Genomic DNA, 23,911 nt, shown 5'->3' with positions numbered 1-23,911 from the left:
GCGATTGACGCTTGATCCTCATGAACGGGGCCACATGGTGTCACCCAGTCAGCTTCACTCTTTTTCCAATTTATCATTTGGATGCGCTATTCATAAGTTCAAGGTGCTGAATTGGGCCATTCGGCCCATCAAGTCTATCCCACAATTCAATCATGGCTGATCTATCCCTTTCAACCTCATTATTCTGCCTTCGCCCCATATCGCCCGACACCCATACTAATCAAGAATCTGTCAATCGCTGCCTTAAAAATATCCGTTGACCTGGCCTCCACGGCTGTCTGTAGCAACGAATTCTGCAGATTCACCATCCTCTGACTCAGGAAATTCCTCCTCTTCTCCTTTCTAAAGATATGCCTTTTATTCTGAGGCTATGAGCTCTGGTCCTAGACTCTCCCACTAATGGAAACATCCTCTCCACATCCACTCTATCCAGGCCTTCCACTATTCAACTTCTATTCACTTAATAAAATTCCATCATTCAAGTTCACTGATAAAAACTAGTGAGTAATGTGGACAATGTCATCACCTTAGCAACTTGTACGAACATTTCTGAGTATCAACAGCAAGATTGAGCCCAGATGATGTCTTTTATGTTTAAAAAAAAAATCCGTACAGCTTCCTGAATTTATTTCCAGTAAGCGAAAATCTAATAAAACCAGAAATAGTTCTTGCATCTGGGTGTATGTGCATCCTGTGGACTAGGTGGGGAAATTCCAATGGATTTTGTTCCAGACACTTCTGTTGACATTAAAACCAAGGAGTAACTTGCATTTGTATGGGAATTTTTCACATTCCAAAATGCTTCACAGTAATGAAGCAGATTTAAAATGTGGTGCCTTTGGTAATGTTGGAAACACTGTGGCCAAAGTTTGCACAGCTAATTTCCATTAACAGCAATGGTTGCAACCAAATAATCTCTTATTAGAACTGTCAGACAAAACCTGAAAGTTGGCTGGGACATTTTACAACTCTTGAGATTTATTTTAACAATGCCATCTAGTAAATTTGGCTGAAGGGGTAAGCAAGGCCCTGGTTTGGAATTCCATGTAAAAGGCAAAGTTTTACTTTGGATGTTATGCTTAACTCAGTGAGTGGGAGTTTGAGACGAAGACTATAAATTGAGATACAGTTGACACAAGTCAGCGTTTTTCAATATTTGAGCTCTTTGCTGAAGGGGAGGAAATCTAGGAGGTAATAATTTATATATATATATATAGCACGGGATGTTTGTATGGTAATCATACTCTAAAACTGTCATCGTGGCAGTCTTTGGCATGGTTACTTGAAGCAACATAATGAGATGTACCCTAGTCTCTTAGATAAGCAAAGTTATAAACTAAGACTTGATCAGTACTGGTACAATTTGGTAGAATGAGGTGGGGACCTCATTGAAACTTACCGAATAATGAAAGGCTTGAATAAAGTGAATTTGGGAGAGTCTAGGGCCAGAGGCCGTAGCCTCAGAATTAAAGGACATTCCTTTACGAAGGAAATGAGGAGGAATTTCTTTAGTCAGAGGGTGGTGAATCTGTGGAATTCATTGCCACAGAAGGCTGTGGAGGATATTTTTAAGGCAGAGATAAATAGATTTTTGATTAGTAAGAGTGTCAGGGGTTATGGGGAGAAGGCAGGAGAATGAGGTTAGGTGGGAGAGATAGATCGGCCATGATTGAATGGAGGAGTCGACTTGATGGGCTGCGTGACTTAATTCTGCTCATGTAATTTATGAATATATGAAGACTTGTCGCACAAGAATAGTAAGGGATCATTTGAATCAGGAAGTTATTGTTCAGTGATCACTACATTTTCCCCATCACAATCCTCCCTTGTCACCATCTTATTTTTTCAGAACTCTGAGATGGTTGTGAAATGGAAATAAAATGACACCCCCAGTATTGAGGCCAAGGGTAAAATGTGGTAGCGTAAGCGAGCAAAGAAGAAAATGTCAGGAGCTGCTTGAAAATGTCCGCAACAAAGTTTTTTTTTGTAGACAGAAAGGAGCCTGTATTCATAAGATTCCTTGCTATTAAAGTGTTATCCTGTGAGCTGCTTAAGTTGTTTAAGGGCCTGACCACTTAATTTAACAATTTTGTTTTAACTTTAGTAATTTATGGCAATATATAAAATTCTAAAAATGTGAAAAACAAGTTCCGTAACATATCAAAAATCGCTGCACATGACATACAACATTACTGTAAATGGAAACTCAAATCAATGTTTAGCTGACAGAATTAGGATTTACTTCCCTCTTTTTCTGAAAAGTATTAACTGTTTTATTTTTTTATTTTTGTGTAGGGCACTTGTCAAGATTGTAAAGTTGGTGGTCCAAACCTCTGGGCATGTTTGGAGGTAAGATGATGCACGGTCTGTAGTTGTGATTTATTGCATTAAAGACTTTTTGTGCTTTGTGATTTGTTGCATTAAAGACTCTTCGTGCTTTGACCTCTTTGACTTGTATCCCTTGCAAACAGAATGGCTGTTCCTATGTCGGATGTGGAGAATCCCATTCGGATCACAGCACTCTCCATTCCCAGGTAACCGTGGACCTAACTTTTAAAAATCAAAAGAAGACTGCATTCAGGCTAAGACTTTTCGCACCAATAAATTGTGATTAAAGTATGTTATGACCAATGATGTCGCTGTTGGAATATATCAAGTGTCGCACAGGGTTTGATGACAGAAACCTTTTGGGAACAGTGTGATAATTGATCTGGTGATGTCTCTTACAAAATATTGATGAGGAATAAATATTGTCTAAGACAAGCAAGAACTTTACTGTTCTTCAAATAGTGCCCTGTCAAATTTGGATCCATACTGGAAGGTAGTTAACTAAAATGCATACGAATCAATTCATGAAAGGCACTAATAATAAAGTTATGAAATATAAAATGTAGTTTTGCAGCACATCTTGAAGGGAGTTATTAAATTTATAGGAAATATTGTACTTCATGTTGTATTCTGTGATGTATTTATAGAATCGTGAAAACTTGCAGCGTAGAAAGATAAATTAAAGGCAGAAAATGTTGGAGAAACTCAGCGGGTCAGGCAAGAGAGGGTAACGGTAATGTTTCAGGCTGATTACACCGTCAGGTTTGTGATTGAGGCAAGTGGATAGCCCGTGCATATTGGATATATTTAATGTCTTGATGCTGTTAATGAAAACTTCTAGCTCCCCTTATCCATAATGTTACTTTATCACAATAGTTACTTGCTATGTTGTATGAGCCTGATAGCAAGTAGATGGTGTAGACACCTTTTAAAGTGCAGCCCATTTGATATTTTGTCCTGAGCATTGGTGCCTTCCTGAGGGGGATATTAAGTTCTTTAGTTGCCATAGTTATCCATCTGTGTCAGCCACTGACACGGCAACTCTTGTGACACTGAAGCTTAACCACAATTGCACATACTCAACTGATTAGTGTTTATTTACTATTTTTGTTCATGGGAAATGGTTTCCACTGGCATTTATTAATTTTCCCCCATAATATACTTCAGAATAAAAAAATTGATTAAATACAAAAACAATGCAAAAAGTCTTCAGACATTCTCAGCCTCGATACATTCATTAGTGTCATCTTCAGTTGTATTTGCAACTATCCTTGAACCAAGGTATGTAGATTAATTGGCTTGGTAAATGTAAAAATTGTCCCTAGTGTGTGTAGGGACAGTGTTAATATGCGGGGATCGCTGGTCGGCACAGACCCGGTGGGCCGAAGGGCCTGTTTCCGCGCTGTATCACTCTTGTGACCCCCACGGAGTGATAAACCTTTTTTCATTTGAGGGGTGTCGCCACTGGACTCTGCCCCTCAATTTCCAGCAGCGGAAGGACCCCAGACTGTGATCCTCCCCACAGAGCACTTGGCGTGGGCTGCACTGAGCTTCAGTGACTCCCTCGTCATGTACTCTTGAGGTCTGGAATGGGCCAGTCAACAGCATTTCACTGGCATTTCTTGCTTATCTCTAATTGCCATTGAGTGAAGCAAGCAGTTAAGAGTCAACTATCAACCGTCGATCTCAAGGTCGCGCTAGGCCTGAGAGGGAAAGGGTGGCAGACATCCTTCACCGAAGGACATTAGTGAACCACTTGAGGTTTTTTATGGCAACAATCTATAGTTTTATGGTCACATTAATTCAATTAGCTTTATTTTTTTAATAAATTCCAGATTGATTTAGTTAAATTAAATTCCCTAGTTACTCTAGGAGGATTCTAACTCGGTACATTGCCTGTCATCCTGAACTCTGATGCTTATCTAGTAAATTAAACACTGCACTATTCTTCCCTGCAGCACCACACTACCCTGCCCCAGAGCTTTGCATTTGAAACTACCCCCCTGATAAACTTCTGGACAGATGTAGTTACTTCAGTACGTTAGTTTTGGGGAGCCATGGTTCTGTTTCGGGGCAAGTCAAGCAAGACGATGGCAGTCTCTTGGGCCACCTAGTGGGAGATTGTAATTATTGTTTTAAATGTTTTTTTTAGTTTGGTATAGTTTAGAGATACCGCGCGGAAACACGCCCTTCAGCCCACCGAGTCTTCGCCGACCAGCGATCCCCGCACACTAACACTACCCTACACACACTAGGGACCATTTACAATTTTACCAAGCCAATTAGCCTGCGAAACAGTATGTTTTTGGAGTGTGGGAGGAAACCGGGGCACCCGGAGAAAACCCACGCGGTCACAGGGAGAAGGTACAAAGACCCATACAGACAGCAACTGTGGTCAGGATCGACCCCGGGTCTCCTTCGCTGTGAGGCAGAAACTCTACAGCAGCGCCACCTGTGGTTAGTGAAAGTCATGGGATACAGGACAAGTGGAGATGATTGGAGTTGCAACTTAACTAGAGATTGGAGAGCTTCTCATTTGTATGTTCAGACAGACTGTTCACAGGCAAAGGGCCGGTGATAAATTTTTACTTGCAGAGATATCACATGGAATTGCATGGTATTTTGGCATTTATATAGAACGTCATTTTTCAAATTTAAAGTTGCATTGAAACGCACTGCTTCCTTTTATCTAGGAGACCATGCACAATCTCACTGTAAACCTCACCACCCTGCGAGTTTGGTGTTACGCGTGTGGCAAAGAAGTCTTTTTGGAGAGGAAACTTGGACCCCTACCAGTACAGCATACAAGAATACTTAAAGTCCCCGAACACCCGGTAGGTTTTCATTCAAATAATCTTACGGGGACTGCTGGCTTTTAGTTATGGCATCTGGAGTGAATGTACCTAACGTATGTTGGTCATACGGAAAATGGGAATTTTGCGGAAATGTACTTTGTGGACATTTTTTTTTCTCAAGAGACAATGAATTTTATATATATATAAACTTGTAAGTGAAGCTCCTAGAAATTTGGGGAGATGGAATGAACTTCTGTTGAAGTTGATGGGTACTGCTCTCGGACCATACTTTTCCTACATGACATTAAGTGGCATTACCAGTAATTGTAGTGAGATTAGCAGGTGAAAGACTGGATAGAGTGGATATAGAGAGGATATATTTCCACTGGTGGCAGATTCTAGGACTGGAGGCCATTGCCGCAGAATAATAGGACATACCTTTAGCAAGGAGATGAAGCGGAATTTCTTTAGTCAGAGAGTGGTGAATCTGTGGAATTAATTGCCACAGACGGCATTGGTGGCCGTCATTGGGTATTTTTAAGGCACAGATTGACGGATTCTTGATTAGTAAGTGTGTCAGGGGTTATGGGGAGAAGGCAGGAGAATGGGGCTGTGAGGGTAAGATAGATCGGCCGTGATGATAGGCTGCTAGACTAGCGGAGTTCCGCAGGCCTTTGGTGCTGGGGCCGCTGCTCTTCACGTTGTATGTTGATGATTTGGACGAGGGGATTGAAGGCTTTGTGGCCAAGTTTGCATATGATACAAAACTAGGTGGATATATAAGGTGCTGAGGATCTATAAGGTGCTGGTCAGGCCACATTTTGAATATTGTGAGCAATTTTGGGCACCATATCTGAGGAAGGATGTGCTGGCTCTGGAGGGGGTCCAGAGGACATTTACAAGATGATCCCAGGAATGAGTAGGTTAACAAATGATGAGCGTTTGATGGCACTGGGCTTATATTCACTGGAGTTTAGAAGAATGGGGGGAGGGGGGGGAACCTCATTACCTCATTGAAACATAATGAATAGTGAAAGGCTTGGATAGAGAGGATGTTTTCACGGGTGGGAGAGTCTAGGACTAGAGGTCATAGCCTCAGAATTATAGGACATTCTTTTAGGAAGAAGATGAGGAATTTCTTTAGTCCGAGGGTGGTGAATCGGTGGAATTCTTTGCCAAGGAAGGCTATGGAGGAAAAGTCAGTGGATATATTTACGGCAGATATTGATAGATTCTTGATTAGGATGGGTGTCAGAGGTTATGGGGAGCTATGAGAACCAGGACCACAGTAAGAATAAGGAGTAAGCCATTTAGAACAGAGACGAGGAAACACTTTTTCTCACAGAGAGTGGTGAGTCTGTGGAATTCTCTGCCTCGGAGGGCAGTGGAGGCAGGTTCTCTGGATGCTTTCAAGAGAGAGCTAGATAGGGGTCTTAAAAATAGCGGAGTCAGGGGATATGGGGAGTAGGCAGGAACGGGGTACTGATTGGGGATGATCAGCCATGATCACATTGAATGGCGGTGCTGGCTCGAAGGGCCAAATGGCCTATTCCTGCATCTATTGTCTATATCAGTGGTTCTCAACCTTGTTTGCCCCATGCACCCCTTTCACCATATGTCAGAATGTCATTCCCCCCCTCCGTTCCAAGATTGTCTGCCTCAAAGGCAATAAAAAGATCAACATTCTAACAGTTTGAGTTTGCTAATCTGTGGTCCCAATTCCCCCCCCTGAAAACCTGAAATCCCCCCCTGGGGGGAATTCCCCCCTGGTTGAGAACCCCTGTATGATGAAGCTGAAAATGGATGGAAATGCATAAAGAATAATGATTCCTATAGATGGATCCATTCTATTGACCATGTTGACTTTGCTTATACCCTTCTCTGGATTGGTATTCTAGGACTCCTCTCCCGAGCCGTCACCAAAGGATCGTAACACGATAGCAGGAAGTTATCTCGACCCAGAAGCTGAATATGACGACATCAGGAATAGAGGTCTGATGTTCTTATTTGCTTTTTGCTGTTAAGGTTCCTCCATCTGGGAAAATGAAAGTCATTGTTTTAAATATACAAAGTACACGTTGAAACAGGGCGTCACGGTAGCGCAGCGGTAGAGTTGCTGCCTGAGTTGCGCCAGAGACCCGGGTTTGATTCTGATTACGGGTGCTGTCTTTATGGAGTTTGTACGTTCTCCCCGCGATCTGTGTGGGTTTTCACCGGGTGCTCCGGTTTCCTACCACACTCCAAAGACGTACGTACAGGTTTGTATGTTAATTAGCTTCGGTAAAGACTGTAAATTGTCCCTAGTGTGTAGGATAGTGCTAATGTACGGGGATCGATGGTCGGCGCAGACTCGGTGGGCCGAAGGGCCTGTTTCCGCGCTGTATCTCTAAACTAAAGTAAATGAGACTGGGTGCAGTGAACACCAAATGCTATTTCAATTCAGGCAAATGCACGTATTTCAAAAGGTGTGGATTCTGAACTGATATTGTCTCTCTAGGTCTCACTGGTTTGAAAAACATTGGAAACACTTGCTATTTGAATGCTGCTCTTCAGGCCCTTTCCAACTGGTAAGCCCAGGCACTGAACTGTTCTATAAGCACCACTCATGCATGATTTGTCCCCTTAGATTAATGTTGAATAATACAGCTTATTGCTCAAGTTTAATAATAATAATAATAATACATTTTATTTAATGGGCGCCTTTCAGACAAGTTTAGTTCTAGGTTTAGGTTTATTATTGTTCTGTGTATACCGAGGTACAGTGAAAGGCTTTGATTTGCATGCTGTCCAAACAGTTTACATATACCATACCTAAATACAACCAAGTAAATACATATACCATACCTAGACCCAAAATGACAAACAATACAATAGATAGAGCAAAGGGGATGACACTTAGTACAAAATATAGCTCTCGGCATTTAGCACAACATTATTTTCATCATTTCTTTTTAAACTACCTCACTCTCATTTGGTTTAAGCCAATTTTCTAACTTTGAGACATAAAGAATTGGCCGATGATAACATCAGTCTCCAGTCAGTTCTGAACAAGGTGATTTCAATTGGAGCTGCTTCGGGGGGGGGGGGTGGGGGGGTGGGGGGGTGAACACTTAGATTCCCATCTATTCTGATCACAGCACTTGATTGGTATGGTTGGGAACGCTGTCTGAAAATCTAATGAGGATGTGGTTTATCCAACCAGTTACTTTCCCACGTTGGTTATAGTCACTGATGGATGCGTCCCTCAATTGCAGTCATAGAATCATACAGTGTGGAATGAATGAATACGTTTATTGTCATTGCACAAACCTCCGGTTTAAAAAAAAAATACAAACACGACAACCATTAACAACAACCTTTTGGCCCAACTTGTCCACACCTACAACATGACCCATCTACACTGGTCCCACCTGCGTGCATTCTGAAGGATGGGCAGTGGAAAAGTTAGAATCCACATGTCCATGCTGCAATTTAGTTTCTCCTTAAACTGGTTCCTTAATCTTCTTTATTTTTAAGTTTAAATATTGTTAATTGTATAGTTTCTCCAGGGAAAGTAATTGGCCAAGCAATGCCAGTCAGTCGGATTACAAGTGCAGGATGTTTTATTTTTTTAGGTTATTGAGGTGATGTTTGGCCTCGAACTGATAAACCCTTGTCCTGAAGCTGCTTTTTCACACTGGCACGTAGTAAGAAAGTCTGGTAAATGTGGCAACGGTTCAGCAAAGGGACTGCATGGAGTGGGAGTCTGCGATAATGCTGTCATTTTACTGCTCTTGTTCTATTCAGTGCTAAAGATAATGGCATTTGGAAAGTGTAGTTATTACTTGGGTCTTTGTTGCTGAAGGTCATTTGCACATAATGTCATCTTTCTTTTTCTTCCCCAGCCCGCCCTTAACTTTGTTTTTCCTTGAATGTGGAGGCTTGGTGCAGACGGACAAAAAACCAGCCTTGTCGAAAAGCTACCAGAAGCTGATGGCAGAAATCTGGCACAAAAATCGGTACACTACTTGCCTTGCACAGTTCCTGCTCTTTACACTGCCAAATGAAGTTGCTAGATCACTTTTTAACTCATTATAGCCAGGAAAAGATGGCATAGGTCAGCAAAGATATAGGTTCACTAGTAGAATGGGGATGGGGTAATAAGGTGGCGGTGTTGACATTTTTTTCCAAAATGACTTTCGAATGGCAAGGCAGAGAATGGGAATGAATAGTGATGGAAAAGCTGAATAGATCATGATAAACATTGCATGAGCTGTATGTCCCAGGTACATACTTTCCTGCATTTGGACGTAAACGTTTTTGCAGTACATTAGCCCTATCGGTTGAAAAGCAGACTTAAAATGTAGCAACCTTGGTATTTGCGTTGCCATTAGTTTGAAACATAGAAACATAAAAAATAGGTGCAGGAGGAGGCCATTTGGCCCTTCGATCCAGCACCGCTATTCATTGTGATCATGGCTGATTGTCCCCTATCAATAACCCGTGCCTGCCTTCTCCCCATATCCCTTGACTCCACTAGCCCCTTGAGCTCTATCTAACTTTCTCTTAAATCCATCCAGTGACTTGGCCTCCACTGCCCTCTGTGGCAGGGAATTCCATAAATTCACAACTCTCTGGGTGAAAATTTTTTTTCTCACCTCAGTCTTAAATGACCTCCCCTTTATTCTAAGACTGTGGCCCCTGGTTCTGGACTCGCCCAACATTGGGAACATTTTTCCTGCATCTAGCTTGTCCAGTCTTTTTATAATTTTATATGTTTATATAAGATTCTCCCTCAGCCTTCTAAACTCCAGTGTACAAGCTGCCATCTACTGCTCCTACAAAGTGTGAGGTTGAAACAACTGTGTTGCATTCTGGTTTTCAATGGCAAACATTCACAATCAGTAATGAAACAGAATCAGCGTGCATTGGAAGACTCATAGAGCTGCAGAAGCTTGGATAAAGATCCCTCAATCGGTAGAAGCATGATGGACCAAATGGCCGTCAGTGCTTTAAATGTTCTGATTCCTTATGAACTGTATTATCACCATTTTGATGTACTAGAGTAAATATGAAAAATTGCTAACTTTTTTGGGGCCATATTTAACATGAATAACTATACACAATCACTTCAACAGTAGAAATGTAGTGACTTCATTCAGTGGTTAGATCTATTTCATTCTCTTCATTCTTGCCTGCATCTCTTTGAAGGCCTGTCCCTCTGTACGAGGTAATTCAAGAGCTCTCCCGAGTTTAAAAAAAATAAATCAAACTCGTAAGCACGTAGCGGGTATGTCGGAGCTCGGGACGTCCCTTAGCGGCTCGTAACGCTAACGGCAGGTACTCGGGAAACGCGGTAAGCTCGTGAAGACTCGTGAAGATTTTTCAACATGTTGAAAAATGTCCACGAGAGTCCCGAGTACCTACGAGCGGCCATTACCGTAATTCTCCGAGTTCGAATCGGGGGAAACTCGGGAGAACTCTTGAATTAGCTCGTACAGTGGGACAGGCCCTTTTTCCTTCCCTACATGCAGGCAAAGGTGGAGACAACTCCTTCATCCAGCAGGGATATTCTATCGGCTGTAGTTTGTTGCTCTAGTTCCAGGGTGCAGTTGACCTTTATGCAACTTAGTCAGTTCAGGGAAATGGAAGTAACCAGATTTGTCCAGGAAGCTAATTGACAATAGTATTCTCGTGCGTAGTTCTACCATGTTATTTTGCCCACGTTGATTAATGAATGACTCACATTGGTATAAATTCCCTGTAACTGGTGCATGTAACCAAGTTGTAATTGTTCCTTACACTTTCCTATGTTGTCTTTCCAGCCCGAGCTATGTTGTGCCTACAAGCCTATTCCAGGGGATTAAAACTGTGAATCCAATGTTTCGTGGGTATTCTCAACAGGTGAGAGTTTTATCACTGTCAACAGACATTATGGTGCAGGTTCACATGAAGTATATACTAAGGCATAAAGCATTATATTCAGGATAGATGGGCATAAACTTGGCTTGTATTTCACAGTCGTATAGATGATCAGAGGGAGATATTTATAAACTAAAAAAAGGTTTAAAACATAATGCAGCTGTAGAAATAATTAACTGAAAGGTATCTGGAAAATGTGGACATGGAATTAAAATTAGAGGAAGGTTTTTCATGAAGGAGATAGTTGTGTATTTCATATGATACAAATCATCGGTTATGATTTCTTTGACCTTAGCCACGTCAAAAAAAGCAGTGGCTGCTGTGAAAACTGAAACTTCCAGTGTTGAGATTGATAGATGTGAATCAGAAGTGTGCAAATGGAATTGAAGTACAAATTAGTTATCCAGTTTGATTGTGAAGCAAACATGCTTTCTGCTATGTAAAATTCATAAGCATATCCTTATGTCCGTAGATATGGTACGGGTCTCAGGGGTTATAAGGAGAAGGCAGGAGGGGTAGATCAGCCATGATTGAATGGTGGGGTAGACTTGATGGGCCAAATGGCCTAATTCTGCTCCTATCACTTATGACCTTATGATATAAACAATGTGATTTGACAAATATTAGTCTAATTGTGCTGTATTACTTTACTAGGATGCCCAAGAATTTTTGCGCTGTTTGATGGATCAACTTCATGAAGAACTAAAGGAACAAGTTGCGGAGCAGATTGCAGAGTCCCAATGTATAACCATGATCGAGCAAATGGAAGAAGAAAACTCGTCAGATAATGAATTTCAGTCTTGCGATTCGTGCGCTGGTAGCGATAGAGCTGATGGCGAGAGCAACCTGAAGATGTTGACTGAAGATCAGGGGGGAGAGCTGCTGATGCACGAGGAACTGAAGAATCACGCTCTCACTAAAGTCCGGTCACAAGAGAGAAGTTTGCTGCATAAACTTTACAACCACAGCACGGGAGACGACTTGGATAAAGACATGGATACTTCCACAGGTGCTGTTCAAAGGGTATACAGTCATGAGATGGATTGAGAGATAGAGCAGGGATACAGGCCCACCAAGTCCACTCAGTCCATCGGTCACCCGTTCACACTAGTTCTATGTTATCCCACTTTCTCATCCACTCATCCAAAGCTGTATCCCGGAAAACATGACAATAAACTAAAGCTTAACTGAACTCTCTCCACATTGCAGGCAATTAATCTGCAAGATAGTAAAATTGCAGAGCTGGTTGCCAGGCAATACATGTCTAATTACGGTAGATTATTTAGATTTCTAACCAGCTTGGTCACTGTTTCAAAGTTTTAAAATCTCTATTTCCTGAACCAGCAGTTCCTGAAGAGCCACAACCCAGATTCAGGGGAGAAGCCGCATAGGATACCATCTCCTCTCTCGCACCCAAGCATAGGTCTACAGCGCCTCAATCATTGTAAAATATTCTGGAGATTCTTTATAGCAGCGTTATATAAAATATGATGAGGAATCTTGCTAGAAATTGCTAAGATATGTAATAAATAGCACAGCCAGAAAATACCTTTTCGGTATCATAAAATGAGAGCTCGGGTGGTTCTGGAGAGATAGGGTCAAGGCACGAGCAAAACACACAAAGTGCTGGAGGAGCTCAGTGTGTCAGACACAGCTTGGAGAGCTGCTGTCAAACAGAGACAGCAGCAGAGATAATGCAACCTCAGTCACCGCAGCTTGCAGCCCTAATGCAACCTCAGTCGCCGCAGCTTGGCGCCAACCCGGAGCATGTGCCCTTTTTAGGGCGGGCACCTAAGGGTGTCGAACCGGATGGCATCACCCTGCTGCAGCTGAATGCTGAAGGCCTAACTGGCTATAGCGCCTGGAGGGGGTTATAGAACTTCTGCTGCCTCTTAACGCAAGAAGAAGAAGACAGCGCCGGCAACCCGGGCTCAATCCCGAAATCACACGTTCTGCCTGTGATCATGTGGATTTCCTCCGGGTGCTCAAGTTTCCTCCCACATCCCAAAGACGTGTGGGTTTGTAGGTTAATTGTCTTCTGTAAATTGCCCCTAATGTGCAGGGAGTAGATGAGAAAGTGGGATCACGTAGAATTGGTGTGAATGGGTGATCGATGGCTGGCATGGACTTGGTGGGCTGAAGTGCCTGCTTCCATGCTGTATCTCTAAACTAAATCTCTGGAGAGAATGGACAGATTACGTTTCAGGTTCAGACCTTTCTTTAGACGGAAAAAGCGACCCAACGTAAAACGTCATCGAGATAGACACAAATTGCTGGTGTAACTTAGTGGGTCAGGCAGCATCTCTAGAGTAAAAGGATGGGTGATGTTCCGGGTCGAGACCTTTCTTCAGACTATCCATTCCCTCTACAGATGCTGCCTGACCCACGTAGTTCCTCTTTTTTTTGCTCTAGAGTCCACCTTTTAAAGATCCATATATACTTCATTTGACCCACTTTATGCCTACAGTTTCCCAAATTACCAGGCTGCTTCCTACCGTAGTAACATCACTGGAAGTTTGTCATTTGTTTATAACCAATAGACAATAGGTGCAGGAGTAGGCCATTCGGCCCTTTGAGCCAGCACTCCCATTCAATGTGATCATGGCTGATCATCCCCAATCAGTACCCCGTTCCTGCCTTCTCCCCATATCCCCTGCGCTATTTTTTAAGAGCCCTATCTAGCTCTCTCTTGAAATCATCCAGAGAACCTGCCTCCACCGCCCTTTGAGGCAGGAATTCCACAGACTCACAACTCTCTGTGAGAAAAAGTGTATCCTCGTCTCCGTTCTAAATGGCTTACCCCTTATTCTTAAACTGTGGTCCCTGGTTCTGGACTCCCCCAACATCGGGAACATGTTTCCTGCCTCTAGCGTGTCCAAACCCCTTACAAATTGTTTATTGGGTAATGCTAGAAATTGAATACATTTGCACCTTTGTGCTTGTTTTACTACAATTGTGCCCATTGCATCCTGGAAGGGAATTGAACTCGGCACTCTGGGTGTGGTTCTCACTTCCTTTGTGTTATTCATGCCTGCGGTGATGCCATTAATGTGCGTAATGTCCATTGCCTTAATAATTGAAGTTGCTATGAAAATAGGCGACCCCCACCCTGTGTACTCACTCACTCAGTGAAACCAGTAAACTGTGTCCAATGTTGGCACCCATGCTTAAATTGATATCCACGTCGGGACATCTGATGTTTGCTTCCTAATTATGCCTACCTGACTGATCGCTCGTCTGTTTGTGGAGCCAGTCAATCCCGTGTCACTGAGTTTCTAGCAGCAGCTTTTCAGTGCAGCACCTGCTCCTCTGATCCCATCGAGCATTATGAAAATGTGGCTCACGGTGATTCAGGGCCATTTAAAGCCAGAGGAGTTGTTGATTGTGTGGGATCATTAGCCGAAGGTGTTCAGAAGTGATAGGAGCAGTTAAGCCATTAGGCCCATCAAGTTTACTCCGCCATTCAATCTTGGCTGATCTACCCCTCTTAACCCCATTCTCCTGCCTCCTCCCCATAACTCCTGACAACCGACTAATGAAGAATCTATCTATCTCTGCCTTAAAAGTATCCATTGACTTGGCCTCCACAGACCTCTGTGGCCAGCCACGGTGAAAATGCATGACCCTCTCCCTCCATGGCAGCCTTTTGGATAGTTGATGTGGTTAGAGAGTGTGTACTTTAAGGGCAGGACTCACTTCCCATAACCACTTGGAATGATGCAGAACTGAAATCTCTGCAGTCAGCTGCTGTGGTTAATTGTGAAAAGTTACACCAAAACGGTTGAAAACACCTCTAACTATTTTAAGGCTAGCTTAATTAAGTAGCTTGACAGCACTGGGCCTCTTACTGGAGTTTAGAAGGTCGAGGGGGGACCTCATTGAAACTTACAGAATTATAAAAGGCATAGATAGAGTGGATGTGGAAAGGATATTTTCACTGGTGGGAGAGTCTAGGACCAGAGGCCCCTAGCCTCAGAATTAAAGGGTGCTCTTTTAGAAAAGAGGTGAGGAGGAACTTCTTTAATCAGAGGGTAGTTAATCTGTGGAACTCATTGCCACAGAGGGCTGTGTAGCCCAAATCAGTGGATATTTTTAAGGCAGAGACAGACACATTCTTGATTAGAACGGGTGTCAAGGGTTATGGGGAGAAGGCAGGAAAATGGGATTAGGAGGCAGAGATAGGCCATGATTAAATGGCGTAGAATTGATGGGCCGAATGGCATAATTCTACTCTTATAATTTATGAATTTATAATGATTTTTGAGTCCCACAATTGGGAAGATAGATTAAAGTCACTATCCGTGGAGAAATAAGTAACTGCAGATGCTGGTTTACACAAAAGGACACAAAGTGCTGGAGTAACCCAGCAGGTCAGGCAGCATCTCTGGAGAACATGGATAGGTGACGTTTCGGGCCGGGACCCTTCTTCAGACTGATTGTAGGGGGAGGAAGAAAGCTGGGAGAGAGGAGGAGCAGGGCTAAACCTGGTAGGTAACGGGTTGATATTGGTGAGGTGAGGGGGGAGGTTGATAGGCAGGTGACCGACACAAGGCTCGAGTAACTCAACAAGGTCAGGCAGACGTTTCAGGTCGAGACCCTTCTTCAGGTAGTTGGACAAAGACCAGAGATCCTGACGTTCAGACGTCCCGACCCAAAACGTCACCTATTCATATTCTCCAGAGATGCTGCCTGACCCACTGAGTTCCTCCAGCACTTTGTGTCCAAATGTAGCACCCATTTCCGAAAAACAAATGTAATCCAATTTCGAGGTATTGGAGTATAACATTCCCAAGAGCAATTTTATATGTCCATTCCACTAACTACATGATGTAATAAAGTTGCTTTTACATTTCCTTTGAAGTAACGCTCATTTTTCTTTCTTTCAGAGGTTACCACAGATGTGTCAATGCACAGTTCGTCGACACCTAACAGTCCTATGCTGAATGAGGCAAATTCAAGGTTGTCCAGCAGCCCACCGCGATCTACTTCAGTGTGGGGAGGTCTTGTTTCCTCACACAAAAAAGGTATTGTGTACTGTAGATTAGATTACCATCTGGTGTGGTAACTGCTGTGCAGACTTGAAGATTCTACAGCACATTCTGTTCTCTGGTCGGTGAACTGATTAACGGTTCAAAAGCACTGCATACGCTTTGGTCTCGTTTAAGGTCAGCTTGTACTGTAAATGGCAGGGCTGTGGGAAGTGTTGTAGAGCAGAGGGATCTAGGAGTGCAGGTACATAGCGCCATGTTGTGTTGTGGACTTTCTGTGTTTGTGCTTTTCTTTTTTTAATTCAATTTTATTTTTAATATGTTTTATTATTTATTATTTATTTATTTTTAGGATACTGCCTGTAAGGAAAATTCATTTTGTTGTCTCTAATTGAGACAATGACAATAAATTTGAATACAATACAATACACAGGTAGATGGGGTGGTCAAAAAGGCTTTTCACACTTTGGTCTTCATCAGAGTATTGAGCATAGAATTTGGGAGGTCATGTGACATTGGTGAAGCTGCATTTAGAGTATTATGTTCAGTTCTGGGGATCATGTTGTAGGAAAGATGTTGCCAAGTTAGAAGGGGTGCAGTAAAGATTTGCAAGGATGTTGCCAGGACTCGAGTGTCCTTGAGCTATAAGGAGAGGTTGAGCAGGCTGGGACTCTATTCCCTGGAGCGCAGGAGGATGTGGTGTGATCTTATAGGTGTGTGTGTACAAAATCATGAAAGGAATAGATCGGGTGGAAGCACAGAGATTCTTGCCCAGAGTAGGTGAATCGAGAACCAGAGGGCATAGGTTTACGGTGAAGGGGGAAAGATTTTATAGGAACCTAAGGGGTAACTTTGACATACAAATGATGGTAGGTGTATGGAACACACTGTCAGGGGAGGTAGCTGAGGCAGTATTGCAACAATTAGGCAGATATTGATAGGCTTAGAGGGATATGGGCAAAGTGGGACTAGTGCAAATGGGACATTTACCAGTGTGAATGGCAAGCAAGTGGGACTAGTGTAAATGGGACATGTTGGTTAGTGTGGGCAAGTTGGGCCGATGGGCCTGTTTTGACTCTATGACAGCTATCTTGATTTGGAGGCAATGCAGAGGATGCTTATTAGATTTGTTCCTGTAATGAAGGACCTATGAACAATATTGAGTAATTGGAGCTATTCTCTTTAAGAATGCAATGCAGAGAACACTTGCCTAATTTATTCCTGGGATGAAGGATATGACCTTTGAGCTGATATTGAGAAGATTGGATTATCCTCTTTATAGTTTACCAAAATGAGAGTTGAGCTAGTTGAAGCAAGCAAGATTTTGAGGTGGCCTGACAGTGTAGATCCTGTGAATTGGTATGGTCACGTAAATCTAAGGAGCATATTCATAACAAAGGCCATCTATTTAAGGTGGAGGTGAGAAATGTTGTGTCTCTGAATTGTGGATCTTTGGGATTCCATACTCAGAACTGTAGGTGCTGCATCATTTATGATACTCGAGGTTGAGAGAATTTCAGAGTTTTGGGGAATCGGAGATTATGGAGTATTGGTTGTACAATAGACAATAGGTGCAGGAGTAGGCCATTCGGCCCTTTGAGCCAGCACTCCCATTCAATGTGATCATGGCTGATCATCCACAATCAGTACCCCGTTCCTGCCTTCTCCCCATATCCCTTCACTCTGCTATCTTTAAGAGCCCTATCAAGCTCTCTCTTGGAAGTCTCCAAAGAACAGGCCTCCACCGCCCTCTGAAGCAGAGAATTCCACAGACTGTGTGAAAATGTGTTTCCTCATCTCCGTTCTAAATGCCTTACCCTAGGAATGTTACGAACTTTTGAGATTTTAAAACCTGTAATTTATCCCATCAGATAAAGCATAAAAAGAACTTTAATTTGATACCTAATTCACTTTCATATCTTCAGTATTAAAAATGTTATGGTCATTTTCATACTCGGAAATTAGCATCTTGTTTCCTATTGCTTTTCCATTGACTTAACACAAAAGCTGTGATCAAGGACAGTCAAAAGCCCATAACTTTCTTAAAAATTAAGAGAACTGAATGAAATTTTCATTTATTATCGATTGAAGCATTCTGAAACAAATATGAAACATCTCACTTGGATGACCTGAAATTAAAGCATATAATTAGTTACTTACCTAATTGTAGCTAATTACAAAATTGATCATTGTGACGGAAATAGTAATAAACACACAGACTGCCTTGAAAATTCGAAAATGTGATATTCTCAAGATCAGAACTTTAATATTGTTGTATTATATGCTGTGTCTGTAACAGACAGGTAAATAAATTACAATTTCTAGCAAAAGACCAAGTCTTTATGGAGAAGATCAGTTGCTAGCTGGTACATTGGCATATCATAATCAGTAGCATCATCATACTCCTCAGATTGTAACCAATAAGCAACTCTGTACACCTTGTTTTTCCTCAACTTTTCAATTTTGGCATTGTAAACTACAAGTTTTTGCTCTTCAAGCCACGCATGACATGCCTTTCTGCCCACTACTTTCCCATTAACAATGTCCTGTAGATCATCACATTTGGAGTAGTCCAAATTCGGATAATCTCTGCGAATGTTGTCTAAATCAGTCTCTTTTGCTGGGCATTTGGATTGACAATTTTGCATTTCTTCTTCGGAGACATCTGTTTAAAATGTAAAGAAAAAAAACACTGAAACGCATTACAGAAACTAGTTACTATTCGCAGTTTTAGCAAAAAGGTAGAAATGATAAAGTTAAACACTAAAACAAATAGTAATTACCCAACAAAAAATTCATCTTCATCAGTTTCATCAAATCAATTAAATTCATCTAATCAATTAAATTCATCTAAATTCAATTACTAGATCTAAACATCTATCCATTTCTTAAGAAAAGACTACATTTTTTAAATAGCCTAATTATCCAAATAACAAATAACAAACTGATCCCATTCACACAAGAATTCACAATATAAAATGATTTTTAAATCTCACTGTGTCATGAATTTATATGCCAAATGGAAGAAATTTAATGTTTAATTCCCATAAATTAATCCAGATACATCCACTCTCAAGATAATCAAAATCATTAATTTTTGCACAATACATCTGTACTGTGGATATTTAGTATGACAATATTGATCATGGACAGACCATAACACAAAATATAGATGATTTATATGTTCTTATGACATGATTGTGCAAAAAAATAATGAATTTGATTATCTTGAGAGGATATTTCTGGAATGTGATTGATTGAAATGTTGCCGTAGCCATATATTTTAAGCCCATATCGGCAGGCAAAAGACATCTTCGGCCCACTGAGTCCGCGTTGACCATTGATCACCTGTTCACGCTAGTTCTACGTTATCCCACTTTCTCATCCACTCCCTACACACTCGGGGCAATTTACAGAGGTTGATTAACCCACAAACCCGCATGTCTTTGGGACGTGGGTGGAAACCGGAGCACCCAGAGGAAACTCATAAGGAGAACATGCGAACTCCACATAGATAGCACCAGAGGTGAGGATCAAACCGGCCTGAGCGCCACATTATCGGGGAGCACTTCCAGGGGGATTTCAAGTGCGCTCTCATAATTTTGTCCGGATTAAAGGAGGTGCCAGACCACCAGTTGCCGGTGGACATGTCTGTCAAAATCGCATGTTTTCAATATAAACATTTCTTCCCAGTAAAATTCTTCTTGTTTGCTTTGGATTTTAGTTACCTCTTTTGTACCGCTTAAAAAAAGAAAACAAGCAAAGTACAAAAGTGTTATCTCTGACGTCTTTGACGGTACCATTGTGAGTTCGGTGCAGTGTTTGACTTGTGATCGGGTAAGTGTGCATCTTGTGGCTCAGTTGAAGTTCTTCTTTGATTGTGTCTTTTGCCTTATTGCGGACTCATCGTGGTAGAAGCTTGCACCCTCCTCTAACCACGTCCTTCAGTCTGTTGAAATGTAACTGGCCTTAAATGATTGATGTATCTGGGCCTCTACTCGCTGGAGTTTAGAAGGATGAGGGGGTACTTGATTGAAACTTACCGGATAGTGAAAGGCCTGGACAGAGTAGATGTGGACAGGTCGACACAAAATGTTGGAGTAACTCAGCGTGACAGGCAGCATCCCTGGAGAGAAGGAATGGGTGTCGTTTCGGGTCGAGACCCATCTTCAGCCTGATGTCAGGGGAGGGGGTGGGACAAAGATAGAATGTAGTCAGAGACAGTAAGACTAGTGGGAGAACTGGGGAGGGGATGGAGAGAGAAAGCAAGGGCTATCTGAAGTTAGAGAAGTCATTGTTCATACCGCTGGGGTGTAAACTACTCAATATGAGATGCTGTTCCTCAAATTTGCGCTGGGCCTCACTCTGACAATGGAGGAGGCCCAGGACAGAAAGGTCAGATTGGGAATGGGAGGAGAATTGATGTGCTGAGCCACCAGGAACTACATTCTATCTTTGTCCCGCCCCCTCCTCTGACATCAGTTTGAAGAAGGGTCTCGACCCGAAACGTCACCCATTCCTTCTCTCCAGAGATGCTGTCTGACCCGCTGAGTTACTCCAGCATTTTGTGTCTACCTTCGATTTAAACCAGCATCTGCAGTTCTTTCATATACATATGTAGATGTGGAGAGGATGTCATAGAATTAAAGTTCCTTTAGGAAGGAGATGAGGAGAAATTTCTTTAATCGGAGAGTGGTGAATCTGTGCAATTTACTGCCATGGAAGGCTGTGGAGACCATGGATATTTTTAAGGCAGAGATAGATAGATTATTGATTAGTACAGGTGTTAGGGGTTAGGGGGAGAAGGCAGGAGAGTGGGGTTAGGAGGGAGAGATAGATCAGCCATGTTTGAATGGCAGAGTAGACTTGATGGCCTAATTCTGCTCCTATCACTGATGAAGTTATGAACTTATCTGACGATGTGAAGTGGGACCAATAGTTTAGTTTAGTTTGTATTGCATGTCATGTGTTGCTGTTGAAAATGGAACTGCTTCAAACAGAACCCCTAATGACCAACGGACACACTGTCCCATGGAAGAAGGGTCCCAAATTCTTCTAGTTTAGGAAGAACTATCCATGTTGCCCAGTGATGCTGCCTGATCTACTGAGTTACTCCAGCACTTTGTGTCCTACAATAGAGCAGCAACCTGAGGGGCAACTTTTCCCACTGTGGTTGAGGAAGGTACACGAGGAAGGTTTGTGATCCTTCTTCGGAATGGTTGCAGGGGGAGGAGAAAAGTTAGAAGAGAGGAGGAGGAAGGACAAAACGTGGCAGTTAATAGGTTAACACCTATAACAGAGGGAGATTAGATAGGCAAGATGGTTGGACAAAAGGCCTGAAATGAAAAAAATAAGGTATGAGTGGGAGAAAAAAGGGTGAAAGAGTTGTGAATTGTGAAGCCAGAGAAAGGAATGGAGGGGGAAGGGGAAATAGGTGTGAGTCCAGGTGGGTTATGGGTGGGGGTGGAAGGGAGAAAGAGGGAGGGAAATGAGAGAAGAAATGTTCTTGAAGTGTTCTTGTCATTGTGCTGCAATCTTAATCTGTGCATCGTCAATAGAAAGCCTTCAATTCCAATAAAGAGTGCAAGTGTCAATTAGCAATTATCCTATTTTAATGTGTTAATAGAAAAATCTATAGCATGTGCTTAACTAAAATTAACTTTAAACAAGATGAATTATTATGCCCCTGTCCCATTTAGGCGATTTTTTATTTATTTTTTTTGGTGACTAGGCTGTCGCCGGGGTGTCGCCTGTATGGTCTCCTCAGTCGCCCAAACAGTCGCATCTTTTTTCTGGTCGCCGCTAGATTTCAAAATGTTCAAAACTTTTTGGCGAAAGTCGGGGCTCTTGGGCTTGACTCCAACGATCGCAGCTTGACGTAGGTGCTGTCGTAGATTGTTGCCAGGATGACGTAGGTTGTCGCCGGTGCTGACTTCGGTGAATTCCATTGGCGACTACCTACGTCAACCGGCGACAGGCACCGGCGACTGAATTCTCTTAGCTTGTCATAGCTTGTCGTGGGTGGACGTAAGTTGTTGTAAGTGTGGTCGGAGGTTGTTGTATGTGTGGTCGTTGGTGGACGTCCTAATGGGTCGCCGGTTGTCGGTAGCTTGCCGTAGCTTGACATCGACTAGGTGGTAGGTTGTTGTAGACATTGTCGTAGACATTATCGTAGGGGGGTCCAGTCACTGTTTTTTCGGCGACCTGAACTATGACAGTCGCGGCAGTCACTGAGAAAATCGCCTAAGTGGGACAGGCCAGTCATTTATTGCACCGTCAGATTTTTTTTTGTATTTGGCCAGGTCAAGCAGAATTAAAATCTACATGTGTAGAAAAGAACTGCAGATGCTGGTATATACCGAAGATAAGACACAAAATGCTGGAGTAACTCAGCGGGTCAGGCAGCATCTCTGGAGATCCCAGCATCAGCATCCCGACCCAAAAGCGTTGGCCTTTTTTCCCCAGAGATACTGTCTGACCCGCTGAGTTACTCCAACACTTTGTGTCCATCTTCTTTAGTAAAACCCAAATACTTGGCTGGGACAGTGAAACCGATCAAAGCCCCGGTGCTACGGTTAAACTGGTTTATGCTGGGGATAATCATTTTATTTCTGCAAAATGTAAACAGCCTCTGTCTACTGTTCGTGACTGATCATTTCTTGTAGAATGAGAGTGTTGATTGATATACTTTAACTGTAGACCAGTAACTGTGACTATTGACTTGACATATCCTATTAGTGTGATCAGGGACATCTGTGCAAGGCGTATATGATAAAGTGCTGTGGGATTCGGTGGCTCAAGGGATTTGATGTGTTGTGTAAATAGTTATGTGTACTGTGCAGTTTTGCATGCAGGCATGAACTCGGCAAAAGAGCTGCTTTCTAAGTGGGTACAACTGTTAAGTCATTTGCCCCTGGGATTGTTTGGCTCTGGGATGTTTTGACACACACACACACACTGGCCATGCTTGTAGCAGGGAACTGATTGATTGCTCAGGGCAGTCATTCGTTTGCTTAGTTTAGTTTAGAGTTACAGCGCGGAAACAGGCCCTTCAGCCCACTGAGTCCGCACCGACCGGTGATCCCTGCACACATACACTATCCTACGCACACCAAGACCAGTTTTACATTTATGCATTTGCTTGTTTGCTCACCTTTCTGCTTGCTGCACAAAGTCTGCTGGATATTATTTTTAAGAAAGAACTGCAGATGCTGGAAAAATCGAAGGTAGACAAAAATGACTCGTCTCGACCTGAAACGTCACCTATTCCATCGCTCCATAGATGCTGCCTCACCCGCTGAGTTTCTACAGCATTTTTGTCTACCTTGGATATTATTTTTTAATAATTATTGCCTATTCTATGCTTCTTTTAAACTTAGTGCATGTATTTTTTGTAATATACGTATTAAATACAAAGAGAGTATGTTATGTGCAAGGAAAAAGTAATAATAAAACCCTAACTTTGATTGCTGAATATATGCGCTATCATTAGAACTTTAGACTTTAAAGATACAGCACAAAGGTGGGCCCTTCAGCCCAAGACTAGCCATCGCTAGCACTCTCTTGCATACGAGGGACAATTTACAATTTTACCTAAGCTAATTAACCTACACACCAGTACGTCTTTGGAGTCCAAGTCTCTGGCGCTGTAGGGCCGCAACTCTACCGCTGCGCCACAGTGTCGCCCCTCTCTTCAGGGCTCCTCTCTCCATTAGCATTTTGTCTCGTTAGATGTTAATGTCTGGAGTGATATTTTCGAAATATTTACAAAATTATTCAAGATAAGAATGGAACCTAATACTGAAATGATTATATTTGGAGTAATGGAAGATGGGAATAAATTGAACACATCTCAAAATTTATTTTTTAACTATGGTTTAATAATAGCAAAAAAATGTA

The 23,911-nt window shown here is 42.3% G+C and overlaps 1 protein-coding gene and 1 long non-coding RNA gene across 3 annotated transcripts in view; one reads left to right on the top strand and one right to left on the bottom strand.

Annotated features, from left to right (window-relative positions):
* Window positions 1–23,911, top strand: part of usp33 (ubiquitin specific peptidase 33) — a 71,848-nt gene that overhangs the window by 14,225 nt on the left and 33,712 nt on the right. Inside the window, exons 3-12 of one of the 2 annotated variants that reach the window (XM_033029037.1) lie at window positions 2,296–2,349; window positions 2,472–2,534; window positions 5,022–5,162; window positions 7,022–7,115; window positions 7,621–7,690; window positions 9,008–9,121; window positions 10,928–11,006; window positions 11,679–12,033; window positions 15,914–16,048; window positions 19,737–19,849. In XM_033029037.1, coding sequence (XP_032884928.1) covers window positions 2,296–2,349; window positions 2,472–2,534; window positions 5,022–5,162; window positions 7,022–7,115; window positions 7,621–7,690; window positions 9,008–9,121; window positions 10,928–11,006; window positions 11,679–12,033; window positions 15,914–16,048; window positions 19,737–19,849 — 1,218 coding nt within the window. Of the gene's footprint in view, window positions 1–2,295; window positions 2,350–2,471; window positions 2,535–5,021; window positions 5,163–7,021; window positions 7,116–7,620; window positions 7,691–9,007; window positions 9,122–10,927; window positions 11,007–11,678; window positions 12,034–15,910; window positions 16,049–19,736; window positions 19,850–23,911 lie in introns of both variants that reach the window. The other variant, XM_033029036.1, reaches the window with a different exon arrangement.
* On the bottom strand, window positions 6,790–23,870 carry LOC116978037. The gene is made up of 4 exons (XR_004413357.1): window positions 23,860–23,870; window positions 18,877–18,889; window positions 14,326–14,331; window positions 6,790–6,903 (listed from the first exon to the last, which is right to left on the bottom strand). It is a non-coding gene; the product is annotated as an uncharacterized LOC116978037 (long non-coding RNA).

Source organism: Amblyraja radiata, chromosome 10 (genome assembly GCF_010909765.2).
Source record: "Amblyraja radiata isolate CabotCenter1 chromosome 10, sAmbRad1.1.pri, whole genome shotgun sequence".
NCBI lineage: Eukaryota > Metazoa > Chordata > Chondrichthyes > Rajiformes > Rajidae > Amblyraja > Amblyraja radiata.
This window is presented reverse-complemented; position numbering and strand designations above follow the sequence as displayed.